At 29.8% G+C, this 18,964-nt stretch overlaps 2 protein-coding genes, 1 long non-coding RNA gene and 1 pseudogene across 3 annotated transcripts; all 4 read right to left on the reverse strand.

Annotated features, from left to right (window-relative positions):
• Nucleotides 1–147: 147 nt before the first annotated feature.
• LOC145194185 (peroxisomal membrane protein PEX14-like) lies at nt 148–1,179 on the reverse strand. The gene has a single exon (XM_080071808.2). It carries the CDS (start codon nt 1,129–1,131, stop codon nt 442–444), a length of 690 nt encoding a protein of 229 aa, XP_079927934.2. The 5' UTR covers nt 1,132–1,179; the 3' UTR covers nt 148–441.
• A 1,042-nt stretch (nt 1,180–2,221) lies between these two features.
• On the reverse strand, nt 2,222–2,918 carry LOC145193915 (COMM domain-containing protein 4-like). The gene has a single exon (XM_090069836.1). The coding sequence runs from the start codon at nt 2,858–2,860 to the stop codon at nt 2,267–2,269; it is 594 nt and encodes a 197-aa protein (XP_089925962.1). The 5' UTR covers nt 2,861–2,918; the 3' UTR covers nt 2,222–2,266.
• Nucleotides 2,919–6,913: 3,995 nt separating this feature from the next.
• On the reverse strand, nt 6,914–7,948 carry LOC145194283 (putative ascorbate peroxidase pseudogene; annotated as a pseudogene).
• A 5,851-nt stretch (nt 7,949–13,799) lies between these two features.
• LOC149880931 (uncharacterized) lies at nt 13,800–18,625 on the reverse strand. The gene is made up of 2 exons (XR_016445561.1): nt 14,734–18,625; nt 13,800–14,444 (listed from the first exon to the last, which is right to left on the reverse strand). It is a non-coding gene; the product is annotated as an uncharacterized LOC149880931 (long non-coding RNA).
• Between the last annotated feature and the right edge of the window lie 339 nt (nt 18,626–18,964).

The raw sequence follows: 18,964 nt of genomic DNA on the forward strand, positions 1-18,964 counted from the left end.
GGGGGGGGACAGGAACTACATTTTTAACTAAGCCCTTTGCCTAATGTGAAATCAAGTTTGTTCAAAATAAAAAAAATATTAACCATATTTTTCCCTGGGGTCTTAATTATATTTAGAAATGATAGACAAAACCCGGTCTCCCCCATTGCTTTGGATTCTTATTTTATCAGCATAACTTTGCATTTATCATTAAATATTACAAGAATAATAGCAATTAAAAAAATGAAAAGGAAATAAACTAATCAAAATTATAAACTGTTGTTTTCCTTTGAATTAATCCAGGTAACAGATAAATACAATTTTTATATCATGATACATTATTTGATTACATAATGATAACATTATCATAATACTAAAATTTAGATTGTTACATGAGATACAAGCCATTAGTCTAAAAATTCAATTTATTTAATGAACTAGAAGAAAATATAACCTTCTTGTCTATTTAACATCATTTTGTTCTGCTAAATTAGTTTTAACTATTTCTGTGTTTTCTTTTGACTCATCTGTTACTTTTTTATTATCGACACGCTGCCAGGCAGGAATTTCAGTGCTTTGCTGGGAAAACGGCACTTTAGGGAACTGCTGCCTACTAAGCATCATAGTTTTAACATTTGAGAGTTCAGTTTTTATATCAGCAAGATTATGATGGTCAAATGATGAATTTTGTATCGTCTCATGAAGAAGTGTGACAACTTTATGTTGCTTCTCAAGAAGCATCTGGATATCTTTAAGGGTGCTGCTGAGTTCATAAGTATGCTGCTTAATATCATCTTTTAGTGCTTGTACTGACTCTCCTAAGCGTTCTATTCTTCCATCATCTTTTATTTCATGTGCTACATACGGCAGTATATAGGCTTTATAAGCATAGTTAGCTGCAGATAGAATTCCAGCTCCTAAAACTATTCCTTTAAAATAGGAAAACAAGCTCCATTTTCTATCTTCTATAGCCTCACTTTCAAAGCTTGCTTTTTTCATGGCTTTAACAATTTCTATATCAGACAACCCTTTACTTTTCAAAAAAGCTTCCTTACTTTCTTTTTTTGTACTTTTAACATTGGGATTGTTGAGGAATCGTACAGCTACATCAACTTTCTTTTCATCTACATCTTCAATGCCATCTGATTTCATTTCTTACAATCTTGATGAGAGAAAAAGATGAAATAGTTAACTTTTTTTTTTAATTCATATTATTTTTTTTAAATTCAAGTTTTATATCTTTTATTATAAACATTTTATTGTAAACTTTAATAATTTTTTAAAAAATATAAAACTATATCTTAATTTTTTAAAAATATAAACTTACATCTTAATTTATTGAAAAATATAAACCCATGTTTTCATATTTTTAGAAATATAAACCTACATGCCTTTTTTAAAAGTATAAACCATGTTCTTTTTTTTTTTAGATATAAAAATACATACAGAGGTTGATTCAAAAATCAACTTTTAAAGTCTTTTTTTAAATTATATTATGATGGAAGTTTGATATTGATTTTCTAAAAGAGTATTTAAAGCATGATTGAAGAAAAGCTGATAAAATATTTTCACATTCCTAATCTTAGGATAACTGAAAGAGTTTACTTTTAAACATTTGTTTTAAATAACTCTCCTTGTTCTTACACTAATAAATGATTAAATATTAATAAAAGTAATAATTAATAAAATATAATGATAATAAAAGTAATTAATACTAGCATAGAATGCATACTACATATGGATAACAATATCTGCAAAAACTGAAATTCTTTGTTTTACATACATACATAAATACATACATACATACATACATACATACATACATACATACATACATACATACATACATACATACATACATACATACATACATACTTACATACATACATACATACATACATACATACATACATACATACATACATACATACATACATACATACATACATACATACATACATACAAGCAATTTTATTACAAGTGCAGAGAAAATGAAAGTTAACAGGTGAGTTAATATTTATAATAATTTTCTATCAAAAATATAATCAAACATTTAAAAATATACATTTGTTATACATTTAATATTAATATATATCAGACATAATATGTTATATATATTTATATATATGCATAAATGTGCCTACTTATAAAATATGTGAATTTACATATTTGTTGATTTATATATTTGTTGATTTTTGTAAATAGAAAAGAATTTTTTTGATTTTTATATTTAAAATTAAAGAAAAAAATATTTCATACAAGATTAATTTATGCAAAAATTTTAATTTTATGAGGAAAGATCATTTATTAACTTATAAGCATATTTCAAGTCTGCTAATAAACAACGAAGCTTTTCATTTGAGCAAGTAAAAGCAACAGTTTCAGATCCATTTGAATATTTTGTTATTGAAATTTGCACTTCTGCTTTGTTTACTTCATCCTGAAAACTTGAACTTGAAACATAATCTACACGCCAGTCAATTTTTTCAAATGTTGACAACCGCATACTTTTTTTTTTCAAGTAGCTATATAATTTCTCTAATTCTTCATCTAAAACTTTACACATTGAAGTACTTAACTCCTTTGGTAAGCCAAGCTGTTGCAATTCATTGGAAAGAATTTCCCCATTGACATGATGCTTTGCTGAGTTAGTGAAAATAAAATCAACAGCAGCAATAGCTGCTTTAATATCATTGTTCTCAAACTTTGCATCAGCAGTGAACTTGCTTATTTTAGTGTAGTCAATAGCTCCACCTAACAAATGGACCATTACTTGTTGGCAAAACAGCTTCAGCTTCACTGAACTAATACGTGAAAGTATACTAATTTCTGCTAAAACCCAATCAGGGCAATCCAAATCCCCACAGAAACGAAATCGCATTTTAGAATACTAAAACAAGTTTTGTATTCGTATTTAGAAACAAAGTAAGAATCAGACACACACACACACACACACACACACACACACACACACACACACACACACACACACTTCATATACACATATATTTATATTATGTGTGTGCGTTTATTCCTTTAAAAAAAGAAAAAAAAAAGAAATCAATAACTAAAAAAAAGCACTTAATACTATGTTGGTATGAAAATATATTAATAACACAAAAGAAACACATAGGTGTGCTCTGGGTGATTCCCTGTCAATGACTTAACTATGTACATCACAATTATAGCTCCAGTGTCCTTTCAGTAAAGACCTTTTTACCAGTTGTCTAGTTTTCCCGGCAAATGTCCTCTTTTTTTGACGCCTGAAGTTTTCGTCCGTCTAGAGTATGCAATAATATCCGGATGCTTTCCGTTTGCTCTGTTATTTGAATTTTCGAAGTTATTTTAAATCTCGTTCATTTAAACGATCCTTGAGTGGATTTTAAATTCTATAAAACCGGAAATATACTATATAACTGGATTTGATCAACTCCGCGAGTGCAACGTAGAATTATCTTACATTGTAACAGGAGTGGGTTACCTGTAACTTCAGCGTTGGAAGTGGTTATTTTAACTGAAAATTATGGGGGAAACTATCATATGAAATTTAAAATTACTTTTGCTTCTTTCGTTTATCATTTGTAAACAAACCATTAACCTGCTGATTTTACAGTATGTGTCAAAGATTTTGATCTGTTACAGAACATATTTGGTATCAGTTAAATGTTTTATATTTAACTCTTTGTTTTACTAACACGTTAATAACAATATTGACCATTTAAAAGTTTGTTATTTTTTATTAAATTTCCTTATTTCTGGTTCAGATAGCAATCAATAAACTATAGATGAAATTAAAAAGTTATTTTTTTTTATTAATTGTTTTTTGATTGATATGATGCACGATTTATTTAGAAATAAATGGTTATGCTTACATAGTGAGCTTCAGTCACATAAATAAAATATCTTCAAGTGATGACTTATGAGATGATTAAAAAGATTATACTATAGTTGATGATGTAATCGAGGTGTAAATCCCCAAAAACGCGAATTATTTAGAAACACAAAATGTGACTGGTCAGAGTGAATCATACAACACCTACATCTATTCCAGATTACTTTAAGTAAGTAGCTTATCTATTCGAGATTACTTTAAGTAAGTAGCTTATCTATTCGAGATTACTTTAAGTAAGTACCTTATCTATTCGAGATTACTTTAAGTAAGTAGCTTATTGCTTTTGCTTTTTAAAATTGAAAAAGTAATATCGTTACAAAAATTACAAAATCAGTAAAAAAACACAAAAACCACTATAACTTCTATGCGCATTCGCCTATAGCCCTCATACAACACTGAAAGATGAATTAGTTGAGTGGGAAGGTTCAATGTGAATTTTGGAAATTCTGTTGGAAAATTCCAAAGTTAAACGCAGTGTTTCAACTTACCCCCGTAGCCAACTTGTCCCGGTCTCCCCTAACCTATAACAACCATTCCGATCAATACAAGGACAGCAGATTAAGATATTATATGTAACCTCTTGTAAGAAATAGAAAAACTCGCTGGCATTATGTTTCATGCAATCATTCACTTTGCAAGGCTCAAAGCAATATTGTATGCAACAGTTGTTTTTTTTTGGAAGAAAAATGTTTCAAGGCTTTTTTTTTTTAAAGATGCTAAAAAAATGAATATGCTTTTAAACTTATAAAAAAAACTGATAGTTGATATTAAATAAATAGTTAACTTTAGTAAAAATGCAAAAATATTTGCATAAATCAGTTTTTAATATTCCAGCCTTCCTTAACACTTTTTTTTTCTAATCCTTTAAAAGATAAAAAAAACGTCTGAAAAGTATATCCCCTCAGTGGGCCGCAGTCAGTGGGCCGTAATTCTCAGAACACTAAAGTTTGTTCCTTTCAGCTTTTAAAGGAGAAAAAAAAAATACAAAAAATTTATGTCTAGGGTGTCAACTAACACTTTAAAATGGATTATTTTAATTTACTTCAATCACAGCAATGATCAACTTGCAATTTTTCTGGATATAAAAATTTGATTTTAAGGACGCACATTTTAATTTGAATACCAAGTTTAGTTAACGGCTAAAAAATTTTTTTACGAATTGTCTTTTAGTGGTGCATGTGGACCAAGAAGCATTCTTTTTTCAAATTTGTTATTGTCAAAATTTTTGGAAAATTAATTAATATATATAATTATACGTGACGGAATTTATTGTGATAACGAGATAAAACATAGGTGATAAAAGTTATTCAAAACGTTCAGTACCTGAATAGGATTTAAAAACTTCAAAACAGTTTCAACCCCCTGTAAAATAACTTCTTGAACCGTACAAAGCTCATCTTACAGTTGGTTACGAGCACCCTACTCATGATCCAATTCAAACGAGTTTTTTAATGATCGACAAATTTCCTCATAAAGAGCAACCCCTTTAAAAAAATTTGCGAAAGTTTTAATATATGAGATTTATGAAATTGTCTTGAAGCCTTAGATTGAGGTAAGGATAACAATGCAGCTATTATTTTGTTAAAAAAAAATTTATTATTGTAAAAATTTTATTTGGATATAAAATATTATTGTGATAATAATATTTACAAATGGTGCCCATCCAGGAATAACAGAGATTGGGTACCAATGTGTTTGTACTACTCGACCCAGCCTGTTCGTCGGCCGTTGCAGATGGGAGTAATAATCAGAGATGAAAAAGCAGAGGTTCGATGAAACAATGTTAAAAAGCCAACAATGAATTAAGATATCACATTTTTAACAGCAATTTGAACCAATTTAACAACCAAACAATTTTGCAAAACAAGAAGCCACGAAGTATTTTTTTCTGCAGGCTGTTCTTTCAATACAAAATAGAATCCAGCTTTGTTAAAATAGTTGAAAAGAGATTACTAAATGGAGCATCGTTCTTGCAACAATGAAGCATCGTTCTTGCAACAATTTAAACCACAATCTGAAAAAGGTTCTCACTACATTAGCTCAAAGGTAGATTCTAAAACTTTGGATGGCAAAATAGTTCACGTTCTGCCTGATATTAAATCCACACAAATCTTGCAATTGTTTTCACAATTGGAATAATATGGAAGCTTTAAGGCTTATGGAGCGAAATGAAATTTAGATCGTGGTCCCTCTACCCTTCACTGTTAGATTTTTAGCTTTAAATTCTCCTCCAACTTTATATTATTGACCTTGGATAAACGGTGCAACTATTTTTAATTAGCGGTGAGTACCTTGATTAACAGTGCGACTACTTTTAACAGCTCACTTACTGGTGTCTCTCAAAATATCTCATACTGGAATATGCACAGCCTTGGAAATACATTGAATTGTTAATTAAAGTTACGACAATGAAGTCGTTAAAATAGAAGATAATGAAGGCGATATGGATGTTAAAATAGAAGATAATGAAGGCGATACTTTAAATGATGATTTTGAGTTGATGTAGTCTTGATAAAGATAGTAAAATTCAGGTTGTTGGAAGGTAAATGCTTTCGTTTAGCCTGTGCAAACACTCATGTTCTCGATTGGCCAGCTGTTAACACACTCTGTAGCTGACTGTATAGCATGGCTTAGATAAAGTTTATGCTACAAAAGTATATATTTTTAAGTTAGATATGAAAAGTTCTCATAAGGTGAATGAGGATTCTCTTGCGCATGGAGAATCTCATTCACCTTATGATATCAGCTCAATATTCAGTTCAACTTATGAGATCAGCTCAATATTCAGTTTAACTTATGAGATCAGTTCAATATTCAGTTCACCTTATGAAATCAGTTCAATATCAAATTACATATCTGACCTTCTAATTAAACTTGATAACTGTTTACTTTTATTAAATATTTGAAAAGAAAATTCTTAAATGAAATCAGAACTTGAAATCAGAAGTTGAGCATGGGGGGAAAATGCTGAAGAAGAGCTTGCAATCCAAAGATTTTAAATAAAGTGGTTCAAAATTTTAACTTTAAAAAAAACTTGTACAATTAGTAATGGGAAGATTTTGGCGCTTCATGAAGAATGTTTCGATTCATATTAATCATGCGGCAAAAAACATTGGTAAACTCGTGTATCCACAGCGCGTTATCTTGTGCAAACTCTTTAGCATGATGATGAGCTACTGAATGTCGGCAAGGTTTTTTTTTAGAAGTTGGTGTACAGGAAACAGCACCATTATTATCAAATGGTTCAACAACCCATGAATTGGCCATGTCAATATTTAAAAGAATTGGAACTCTTCTTGACTCAGGAAGCTTATCGTTAGGTATTGAATGAGTCACTTCTTGCCATTGTTTGTTCTTGCCGTTAATGGTTACTTGAGCCCATGGTATTACATCTATAATCATTCTATAATAGGTATTGTCAAGGACGCTTGTAGGTGATAAGCCACCGCTCGGGTGTGTGGAAAATCGTTTGTCAACCCAAGCTCCTTGAAAACCAAGATTTTCTAAATGACACCTGCCTAAAGTGTGCGCTCCTAAAAGAGCTACCGACTCTCTCACAGTGAAGCCGAACTCTTTTTTAAAGAAACTAAATGTTTTTGTAGTACCATCTGTACCTCTGGGAAAATCATTAGTCCTAACTTCATCTTCTAAAGGAGACGTACGGCAATCCTTTCTACCAAATTTAAAGTGTTCTAACCCGTTGAATTTATCTGGAGCATCTACAGTGGACCTGGTGAGGGCAACTAAAGCAGCTAAAGCATAAAAGTCGGCTCTAGATAACTTTCCTTTATATGATGCGTCGTATAAATGATCGAGACGATCTGTTATCTTTTTTAAACCTGCATTATTTCGTTTCAAATGATCAATGCAGCCATCACAGTGTCCGTCACCCATACAGTCGTGAAAGGCGAGACGAACGGTTCCTGCGATCAATGGTAAATCGTTTCCGTTTTTAACCGATTCAATCAATTTCAAAATATCTGCTTTTGCTCTTTCCAAGTCTTTAAACGTTATAGCCTGAATTTCAGATACCAGGGTAAGAAGAATAGTTGCCAACCAAATCTTAGGTAGCAACATTGTCAAAGAATTTGTATTTTTTTTTTTAAATTTACTGATATTTTACTACAAGTAAAACGTATGCATTTAAAAAAATATACAGAAACAAATGATGAATGAAAAAAATGTACTTTTTTAGTGGCAATTAACAATAAAAATTAACAATACTTAAATATTTAATGAATTAAATAGAAAATAAAACAATAAAAATATGATTCTGAATATTCGATTACAATAACATGTAAAACGTTCATTCATTGTAACAACTTCAGTGTCTTTCGTTAAAGGATTGTCCATTCTTAAAACTAACGTATTTTTAGCCTTACGGTTTTTTTTTCAATCTAATCTATTACTTGTTTATTTTAGTTCTCCATAAAAGTCTAAAAAAATTGTATAAGTTGTACAAGAATACTTACATGAAAACAAGTATTCAAACTGGAAGGGATTTAGAATTTCAGCGAGTGTAACCTTTTTTTATGAGATCCAGCGCAGCGTATTACGTAATTAATGGTTACGTAATTTTAAGTTTTTTTATGCCATTAACGTAAATATTAACGTTAAAGGCATGTGTGGTCAATTTAGAAAACTTTTTATTAGGATTAAAAGTGGTCAACTTAAACACCTTAAAAATTGGAAATCGTCATTAAAGCTATCAAAAAAAAAATCGATTTTCAAAATTGCTTAAAAATGATTTATTTTCTAGTATATTTAAATTATCAGAACGACATAAAACAGCACACCTCAGGAAATGGTAGTGGGTATAAGAAGTGAGCAAGACCCATCATTAAGAGGGTTAAAGTAGTTATCTATTTAAAAATCCCTCGATTTTATTCGTCATAAACTAATCATTAATTAACCAAAAAAGCGTCAAAAGTGGGTATCAATAAAAAGCAGTCATAGTAAAGTTGTGGTTAAAATCAAGTTACTGAAATTAAAGAGAAATAGATTCGTCAAAACAGATTATTATACCACAACTTGACTGTAATTCAACGTTAAAGGTAATCTATCGAGGTTCGAAATGGTGATACTCCCAATAGGAGAAAACCAAACACGAAAGGATGCTTTTTTAAAATAACGCAACACAAGCATCTCCCCCACACACCCACCTCTAAAAATTTAGCACTTCGATGTTATCTTTAACAACAATAAGTTTTGCGGTGATGTACGTATCGGTTGAAAAAATTGTGGGGAAAAAGTAACTACATTTTAAAGCATTGACTCATTTTAATTAACAATTATAATGAAATAAGCGTTTGCTGACGTTATAGACAACTACCGATGTTAAAAAAAATTCTGAGCGAGCTAAAATTTAAAGTGCTTATAAATTCAAAGTAATAAGTAAATGAACAAGACGAGTGCAGTAGCGCATCTAGAAGTGGGAGGAGAGAGTAGGCCAGAAAAAGAAAAGAAAAAAACTCTAAAATTTAAATTTACTTGTGTTAATCTATCATTCTACTGGATGTTTCATTTTATTCGAAAAAATTTTAAAAAACTGTTTATCATGTCCCACCTAACGATTAAAACCAGAGTATATGTTAAACAAAGTGGATGTAATAATTTATTTATGGTATTATTAATTTTATAGATGATATCATGATATTCTACAGTGTTGTCACAAAATTGCGGGACCGAAGGAAAAGTTTTCATCATTTAACTTTTTTAAAATTTATTTTTCATGAATAGAATATTTTATTCAAACTTAAAGAATAATTAACACTTTATTGATGATTTCTCAATTAAACTTGAACTTAATTGATTAGTCGCTTATCGAATAAAAATTAGTAACTTTTGATGCTGACTAATAAATAGCGAGTTACTTTATTGCTTTAAAGCAGTGTTTTCCCACGTGGTGACCACACCCCACAGGATGAGGTAGTGATGGTAGTGGTGGTAAAAGTAAGGCAAACGATTCGACCGAATTTTAAAGAAATTTGAAAAGGGATCCTTTTATGTTCGAATTCGAAAGTTCGAAAGTAAAAAAAGAGTTGTCAAAAAAATTCGAATAGAGTCTAGATTTTACACATTTATTGTGTCAATTTTTAACTTTAAACGAACTTCTTTTAAAAAATTTGTTAATGCCACTCCTGTATAAGTTTCACACGTACTTGTATTGAATATTTTTCGATTATTTTTATGGTCAATAACCTTTATGGTCAATTTTTACGCTTTTTAATCAAACTTTAGGAGTTTCGAACTTTATAGAGTCGAATATAATTTGAGTTAAGCATAACTTGATTTGACTCATTTTCAAATTTCTTTAAAGTTCGGTCGAATTTCTGCTCCGCAGATAAAAGTTAAACTTGGGCAAATATTTTGCCCGCTTGTAAAGATTTCGTTTTTTTCTTGATTTTTAAAATGGAGAACTGCAAGAGCTCATTTTTTTCTTATTTATTAGCTATGAAATATATATTTTTAAAAGCTTGTAAATATAACCAATGGTTACAATTTTAATGATTGATCACACGATACTCCGATTTGATGCATGTTAATATCCAACTTTGGTTTTGATTCACGTTTTTTTTATCATTTCCTTTTAATTTGCTAAATGTTTTAGAAAACAAAATACCGTGGTGTGACCTAACAAAGTCCTATGCTTTAAGAAAGTCCAAATTTAAGAAATGACAAATTTCGTATATATAAAAGAAACATTTGCGGAAAATAACTTTGTTTTAACTAGATATCTAGTTAGATAAAATAACTACATTTTTCTCAAAATGTTTGTTTTATATATACGAAATTTGTCATTTTTTAAATTAGGACTTTCTTAAAGCATAGGACTTTGTTAGGTCACACCACGGTAAGTTGTTTTTATTCTTTTTTTGACCGTTATAAATTCGGCGCATGCGCAATGAGTTTGATAGTTTTTCTGCCTTTAATGTTAATTATTTTTAATCATTGTACTTGACAACTTTTTATTAGATAAATAAGTTAATTAAATTTTTAATTTTAATGGTAGAGAAGTAACTTAAACGCAAAAACACATTAGGAAAGACATTACCTAGCCGGCACAATGACGTCTAAAAAGAGGTATAGAAGAAATTTTTTTTCTTTTAAAGACGTTTAAATCGTCAGTTTGAAAAACAAATTTTAAAAGATAACAGAAAGAGGTCTTTAGATTGCATCTATTTTTAAAATAAAATAAAAAGACCTTCTTTTTGAATTTAAACGCTTTTGTTTAATAAATATTGTCAACTTGATATTTATAAAAGAAAATTAATGATAAATTTTTAATTTTCTTTGATATTAAATAACTAAAGTTGTAAAAATTAAAAAACAATATAAAAGTTAAAAAATGTACTTTTTTTTATCTTTGGTAAAAATTCTACAAATTACGTTTTACATTAGCTAATGTAAACTTTTATCTATATTTTGCGCCATCTTTTCGACCTGACGCATTCTTCAGCTTTCACAGTTTTTTGAAACTCTATTAAAATAAACGTTAAGTAGAAGTCACTTACATAAAAAAATATTAAGTGGAAGTCACTTGCACAAAATTAGTTTAGATAATCTTTTGTTGCAGCTTTCAAAATAAATCACATTAAAAAGAAATTGCTTTAGTCTAAACAATTTTTCTTCGTGCATTTTCAAGAGCAAAAGCATCAATTTATTGCCAACAACAAAACTACTCATCTTCAGAAGCAGGCAACTCTGATAGTTTACCCACATCGATATTATCTTTAACAAAAATATACATTTTTTTAAAAAAAAATAAAGCTGAGTTAAAACCTTACTTAGACATAAACAATAAAAACAATAGCAGTTTGAAAACAACAACTAAACAAATAAGACATGGTACGAATGTTAAAAGACCTACCACCTCCACATTTTCTTTTTTATCAGTCTAAACTGTTTCCAGTGTAAACGTGTAAAAAGATTGTATCTTTCTACCTGTAATATATCTACAACTTTAAGCCAATATATAACCTTTTTCGCCTTATTGATTCATTTTCGTAAAATTACATCTATTTCCGCTTATTTCTTCTCTTGCCACACAACACATTCCCACTTTTTAATTGGTAACAGTTCCATCTTTAGAAATATTTTTACTTTAGTTTAAAAATCTTAAGTTTATTGAACTGTGTACGTCTAGGCTAATTCTCGTATTTCTAGACCGTGTTAATTCTCGTTCTATTCTTTAATAAAGATATCCCGTCTTTTATGGCATCAATTTTACTGACACTTTAAATATGTTTAAAATGATATCAATCTTGTTTATAGCTATTAATCTTGGTTGTAAATACAGACCGTGTTTGCTTCAATGACCACAAACAGGGGCGGATCGGCCTATAGGGACACTGGGACTTGTCCCGCTGGGCTGATAGTCCAACATATTTTTTGGGCCGATCTAAAAAAAAATATTGCTAAATATTAAAACGTAAAGATAAGTGACACAGTGATTTGACTACATGTATAATTCAATTGTGTATCACATAAGAGGTAAAAGATAGATGTTTCTACTTATAAATAGTCCACAAATATACTAAAAAATGTCTTAAAACTATAGACATCAAATTTCGATGTCCTTGTAGCTAAATGTAAAAATAATAATATACCAATATATATCAATAAAAATAAAAAAACTAATTTTACTTTCACATGATGCATCTCTAGGCCGGGTGAATAAAAATGAGCAATTGCTTTTACTCAGTAATCGGTCAGCTTTACGCGAATAAAAACTTCAGCAGTTTTGCTCATATTTTATTCACTTAAAGGTAAGCAATTTACTCAGTAATTGCTCAATTTTACGTGAATAAAAACTTAAGAAAAGTTGTTGAAGTTTTTATTCACGTAAAGCTGACCAATTACTGAGTAAAAGCTATTGCTCATTTTTATTCACCGGGCCTTATTGCATAAATAAAATGGAGAATGTCACTGATTGGCTGTCTTATAATTATGTAAATGTACTATGTGAACTATATAATTATATAATTGTTGTTTGATGCAATAAATGTTTTATTGTTGAATATTCTTTACTTGTAGAATTTATTGAAATTTGTGATTGAAAATAAATAAATAAAACATCAGTGTTTTATATCTCGTAATTGCAAAATTCACTATATTGTCGAAATTAAAAAGTCAGAAAAAAAAATCAGAAAACTGGTCTCGGGCCACTTTGTGTCCCCACTCCACCCCTGACCAAAAACTGCATCTTTAGATTTATTTTTTATTTTTTTATCTCTCATTATAAATAATTTTTATATTTCAATAATAATCGTAATAAAGTTAGTAAAAAGCTAAAATTAATCAAAAGATTTGGAGTTCGTAAAATTTATATAGTTAGGCTACAAATGCTGCTGCTGTTTTATCAAACGCATCGAATCTCGTAAAGCAACATTGGAGAGTGGAAAAGTAGTAGCATTAAGATTTAATGATCGCTTCAATATTCAAAACAAAGTATTCAACTTATAAATAAATCAGCAAATCATTTGCTATTGATTAAAAATGGCGGTATATAAACGATTCGGAAAACAATCCCAGGTATTATGATAACAGCCATATCTAAACATTAAAGGTGGAATGTAATAAAGCATCGGACCCAACAAAAAAAATCGAAATTTCATTGACATTTTTGTCAAAACTGAATGTTTCTTCTGAAAAATGTTTAGTGTTAAAATTAGAGCCTTTCAACTTCATTTCCCGACGAACTTTTCTATAACGTAAAATTCTATCGACATTGTCCAGAGATTCAAACAGCATCATCGCAACATGAAAACTACTTTTATCGTTGTTTAAGCGATTTTGACTCACCAAGTGTTCTGGGATGCGGTTTAGGAAAAACTATTATTTAATTTCATCGCACTGACTCATTACCATGTTGAGCGAGATTATTTTTTGAACAACAGAAGAAATGAATCCATTTTTTCCTTCTTCCTTTAGCTCGAGCAAATCGTGATTATGAAGGAGTTTGACTTTACGGTTGTTTTTACTTTCTTATCGCCTCAACCATTCTCTTAAATTTTTTCGGGTGGGGGAACAGTTGAGTTGTCTCAATAGTCACAGCCTCGTTTCCGAGTGTATTTCCAGCCTCTTTACTTCTTTTCCGTTTTGCTTTCCCTTTGGATTCTCTTTTTCTTTTTTTTTTTTTTTATCTCAAAGAGGTTTTTCTCTTAGTTCGTATTTTTTCTTCAATTCTTCGACTTTCTGTCTATATTGTTAAAACGTCTGCTTAAGTTGGATTTTTTCCACTAGCAGTTAAATTGATCCTTTTTAAAAAATTAAGAAGTCGTCATTTTTATAAAATTCAAATTTTTTCAATATTCGCCACAATCCCTATTTCCAAAGTTGTAAAATTTTATTTGCGATACCTACATTTCATAATAAACGTGTAATCCGTAAAATACTGTCATTTGAAATAAACTTGACTATTTTTGTCAATAATGCTAGAAATTGAAGGCTCGTGTCATTCCGAATGTCCACTAGTAAATTGTGGTAATAGATTAAAAAAAACGCCATAAGATGATTTAGACGCAGATTTCAACGCGAAACAAATCTTACGTTCGGACGATATTCTCTCCATCTACATTAAACATGATCGTTGTAAAGAGAATTGCATCGTTTAAGTTAAATGTTTCCTATTCGATTAAAATAATAATATTTTATGTAATATCTGTGAATATATATATATATATATATATATATATATATATATATATATATATATATATTAACAATTTTTTTGACTTTCTATTTCTATTTCCAATAATTGTTAAAACAAATATTCATAATTTTACTAGTTTTTGATCTTCATTAATTCTAAAAAATTCTAAACTTCTGCAAATTATTCTGCAATGTAATATATTCAACACCTGGATTTTTTGGTAATGGTATTACCAATTAACGTATGTTAATTGAAATGGGATGCTCGTCTTTTCCTGTAAAAGAAATGTAGAAATGCTGGACTTGTCTCTTTCTGTGAGTTAAGCTACGTTATGCGATAGTTGGCATTTTGAGTTGTTTCAAACATAAAAAATAGGATAAAAATTGGTTTTAAATCCACGAATAATGCGAATGCAAATATTGCATGAGAAGAAACTTGTTTTGAATAGCTAATATTCTAAACTTTTTTCTTGATTTGAACATTCTTCTTCTCGATCCAATTCTTGCTCGCACGGGTCTACTGCTTTATTTTTGTTTACAACGTTTAACTTTTTTCATCGTTTGTTTAATGACTTGAAGCTTTTGTCGTCACTCGAATCTTAAAAATAAAGTAATGAGAAGCTGACAAAAGAAAAATTACTGCTGCCAGTATAAATGGATTTTATTTCATGCATTTAGTTTACTGCAAAAACGAAACGGAAGATAAAGTTTTAATCATAGAGAAAAAAATGAATGTTCGACAAATGACCTTAGGTTTGAAAGTGTTTTGATACTTGTATTTGCCAAAACAAAGCAGGTTAAACAGATTACATACACCTAATATCCCAATATCAAACTTTTTTTATCCATCCCATATTATAGGAAACATTGACGTAAGTTTAGTCCAACAACTTTTTTTCGCGTACTTTCAAAACGCGGGAAACTAAATAAACTGTCATCATAAAGATCAGCATAATTTTTCATTATATCAATTTCATCATCTATCTTACTATCATTGAAAGTTTTCTAGTAACATATTGCTAAGTGCATCAAGAGGAAGTTTGATGTCTAATTTTGTTAGTTTTAGCGTATGTGTATTTCACTGTGTGCAGTTGCTATTTTATGTTGTTATGATGTTTATTTTTTGTTAAAAGTATTACTCTAAGCAATCTTTACTTTTTTTTATGTTTATCTACGACGTTTGTTTTTTATTAAGCGTCACTCATCAAGTGTCAACACAACGAACTTCAAATGTAACAGTGCCATTTCAACAATTTTTTTAGTAACTTTGGAAACTGCATCTTACAATATTTTATCAACAGACCAACATTACAAATGTTGGTCCGTTGATAAACTTTTGTTCAACATTTTCACCACACTGCCCTAATTGTGTTCATCGAAAATCAAAATACTGCTGGCTCCATCCAATCTTAAGAAGAGGAGTACCTAATACCATTGGGAGCACTGTTGCAATTACTGTGTTAATGCAAGCTTTTGTAGGCAACATATACAGATAAATATTCACCTGTTGCTAAGCATCAGACTGAACAGAATTACCGATAAATTATTTTCATTCGAAATAAACTTGTCAGCTCCAACATGATGATGTTGGAAATGAAGGGGCTTGTCCTTTCTAAGTGTGAAGTCACCTTTCATTTAAAACAAAAAACATTCATTTAAAATAAAAACAAATTAGAATTGTCTTTCGTTTTTTAATATGCAATGAAGGCACTAGTATGTGTTTACTCTCCACAAATAGTTTCCATTTGACATTATCCTTTTCCATCTCAAACTCAGTTTGCTTGAATACTTTTGATAAGATACACCGACTTTACTGTCTCATAGGCAAATGCAGCAAAGTGACTAAATATGACCGCCTTCTTAAAAACAAACGATGCTTTTAATTATTTTTCGGTTTAATGAATCAGAATGTAGTTATTGTTTAATGAATATTTATTTGTTTAATTTTTTGGTTTAATGAATCAGAATGACATCAACTTTGTGTAATCATTGAAATGATGCTAGGAGTGAACATTTTATTTTTGATTGTTTTTTCAGCTTCCTAGAAAAAGACTGACGAGTACTCACCTTAGAACTCGTCAAAATGAATAATTGTTTTTAGGATCTTTTTGAACTCATCTTCCAGTAAACGATGAGCATTATGTAAGAGAATGACTCTTATAAGGATTTTTTAAGAGGGTTTGTCAGAAACTATAATTAGATTCAGTCGAAGTTTGGTTTTAAAAGAATGCTTAAGAGAGCAAGCACTCTCAAAGAAATTAAAATAGTTTAAAACATTGTTTACACTATATTTATATCGAGTTTTTGAATTCGCACTCAAGCAAATTCAAGAAATGGCACCAAAAGATGTGAACAAATCCACTGATCTCAAGATATAACTGGATAGCGTATTAAATTGCCTTTTTCAAAAAAATTTGAAGCCAAAATTGGCCTCCTAAGATGGCGGCGACCTGAGCTCTTACCGGTGACCGATGTACATTTTATAGGGCTTTACAGAAATCAGAAATATGAAAGAAAATAATTAAACAGTATTTTGAAAGAAAAACTAGACTATCAAAAAAACTTTTAAAAATTTTAAAGAAATGAAATGATTTCTAAAAAAAATGAGAAAATTAAAGAAATTAAATACTAAGGTACAAAGAATTCGATATACTTTTTAAGTCCAATTTACGATTAAATAATGTTTATCCATAACTTATGTACCTATTAGTTCTTAGTTACCCAAAGCAGTGTGCAAGAAGGTTGATAACATAACTGTATGGTAAGCGCCAGTGGTGTCTACTTACAATCAGGGCTGTGGAGCTCATTTTGGCTGGAGTCGGAGTCGGAAAAATTGTACCGACTCCGACTACAGTTTAAAAAAAATCTTTCAAAGTTTCATAATTTTTATAAGGATTTTATAGTTGTTACAAAACTACAAGTCCCAGAATGCTCTGAAAGCTGTAGGATATCCAGACACAATGGAAATTCTAGTTTGCAACAACTGGAGGACAAGGAGTTTGACATGTTATTTTTAGGCCTTTAAAACAGTGATAAGCAATAGGGTATTTTGCTGCTTATCACTGAGAATCATATATCACCTCCCTTGCGCTCTCCTCTAGCTTCCGTTCAACTATATAACTTCGTGATCCCCTAACTCCCGACTTAAATTGTCTGGCACTGTGCTACATATTCTTAGTAGAAAGCTAGGCGTGCCACCACCAAGCACCAAAGAGTTGCTCCACAAACAGAAAGACTGTAAGTATTCAATTAGCTTTGTTTCTCTGGAGAGAGAGAATATTAGAAAATTAGTGATTGAAGAAGCTGTTAAACAAAAAGAAGAACTTAATGAATGTCTCAAGGGACGCTTTGTGTTTCTTAACAGAGTGAACTATTTTGCAATCAATGTTTAATTCTTTTTTGAAAAAAATGAAGCAGTTACCAAGAGATTGGCAGTAAAAGACGCCAAAACTAATCACACCAGCGAATTTCTCCAGGTCTTAGTACAAATTCATAATGTTATTAGCGACTGCATAAGAGTTTATTGCATAACAAGAGTTCAGAAAAGTTGTTTGTTCAGAAATTGTTTTCTTATAAATATTGTTTAAAGCACTAAGTGGTTGGATTATTTGTAGCATAGTGATGAAATAGCCAATGTTAAAATTTTACTACAGTTATTTGTTGTTACAAACAAATAACTGTAGTAAAACAAACAACTATTTGTTGTTACAAATTGGTTACTTATAAAAGGAGCCGGAGTGTTGTTATCATGTGCGAAGAAACTGAAAGACGTTTCCAAAGGTTGCTTGCCTCAGTAAATGGCAACCTTCCAAATGAAATAGGAATTCAAAATGCCATTTTTAGTGCTGTTTTGAGATCAATTGATTACTCAAAAATATTTAATGAACAAACTTCTCATAAGTTTGACTCAGCTATAGCTAATAACCATTTATTTACACTGATTAAACTTATTTCAGAAAACTATACAAAACAATTCTTTATCACCTGGGTAAAAAAATAAACTGCCAAAATAACTGGAAGAGAGCTTAGGAAGCAATTAACAAAACTTACCCTATTCCGAAACCAATCAAAAATATTTTTATATGACATGGTTTATATATATATATATATATATATATATATATATATATATATATATATATATATATATATATATATATATATATATATATATATATATATAGGAGGAACCTCTGAGTTGTGTGTAATTACAGAGTTCAGCTAATAGTTCATGCAGGATTTATAATTTTGTAATGCCTATCTGATAAACTAATGCCTAAAAAATATTTTATCTTAAAAATAAAATCAGCTGCCTACCATGCTGTTGTGTCATTAACCTTCTAGCAGACAGCATTGGGTAGTTAATAACTAAAAGGTTCATAAATTATAAAAAATTATAAGAAATAATGCTAAATATTTGAAATATGAGATTTCTGCACA

This window comes from Hydra viridissima, unplaced genomic scaffold (genome assembly GCF_058129835.1).
Source record: "Hydra viridissima isolate aposymbiotic clone 2 unplaced genomic scaffold, HvirCarnegie_v1 scaffold_12, whole genome shotgun sequence".
Taxonomy (NCBI): domain Eukaryota; kingdom Metazoa; phylum Cnidaria; class Hydrozoa; order Anthoathecata; family Hydridae; genus Hydra; species Hydra viridissima.

Bases quoted from the DNA above. Each gene is read 5' to 3' on its own strand.
- LOC145193915 (XM_090069836.1), bottom strand. From the start codon at position 2,860: ATGCGATTTCGTTTCTGTGGGGATTTGGATTGCCCTGATTGGGTTTTA.
- LOC145194185 (XM_080071808.2), bottom strand. From the start codon at position 1,131: ATGAAATCAGATGGCATTGAAGATGTAGATGAAAAGAAAGTTGATGTA.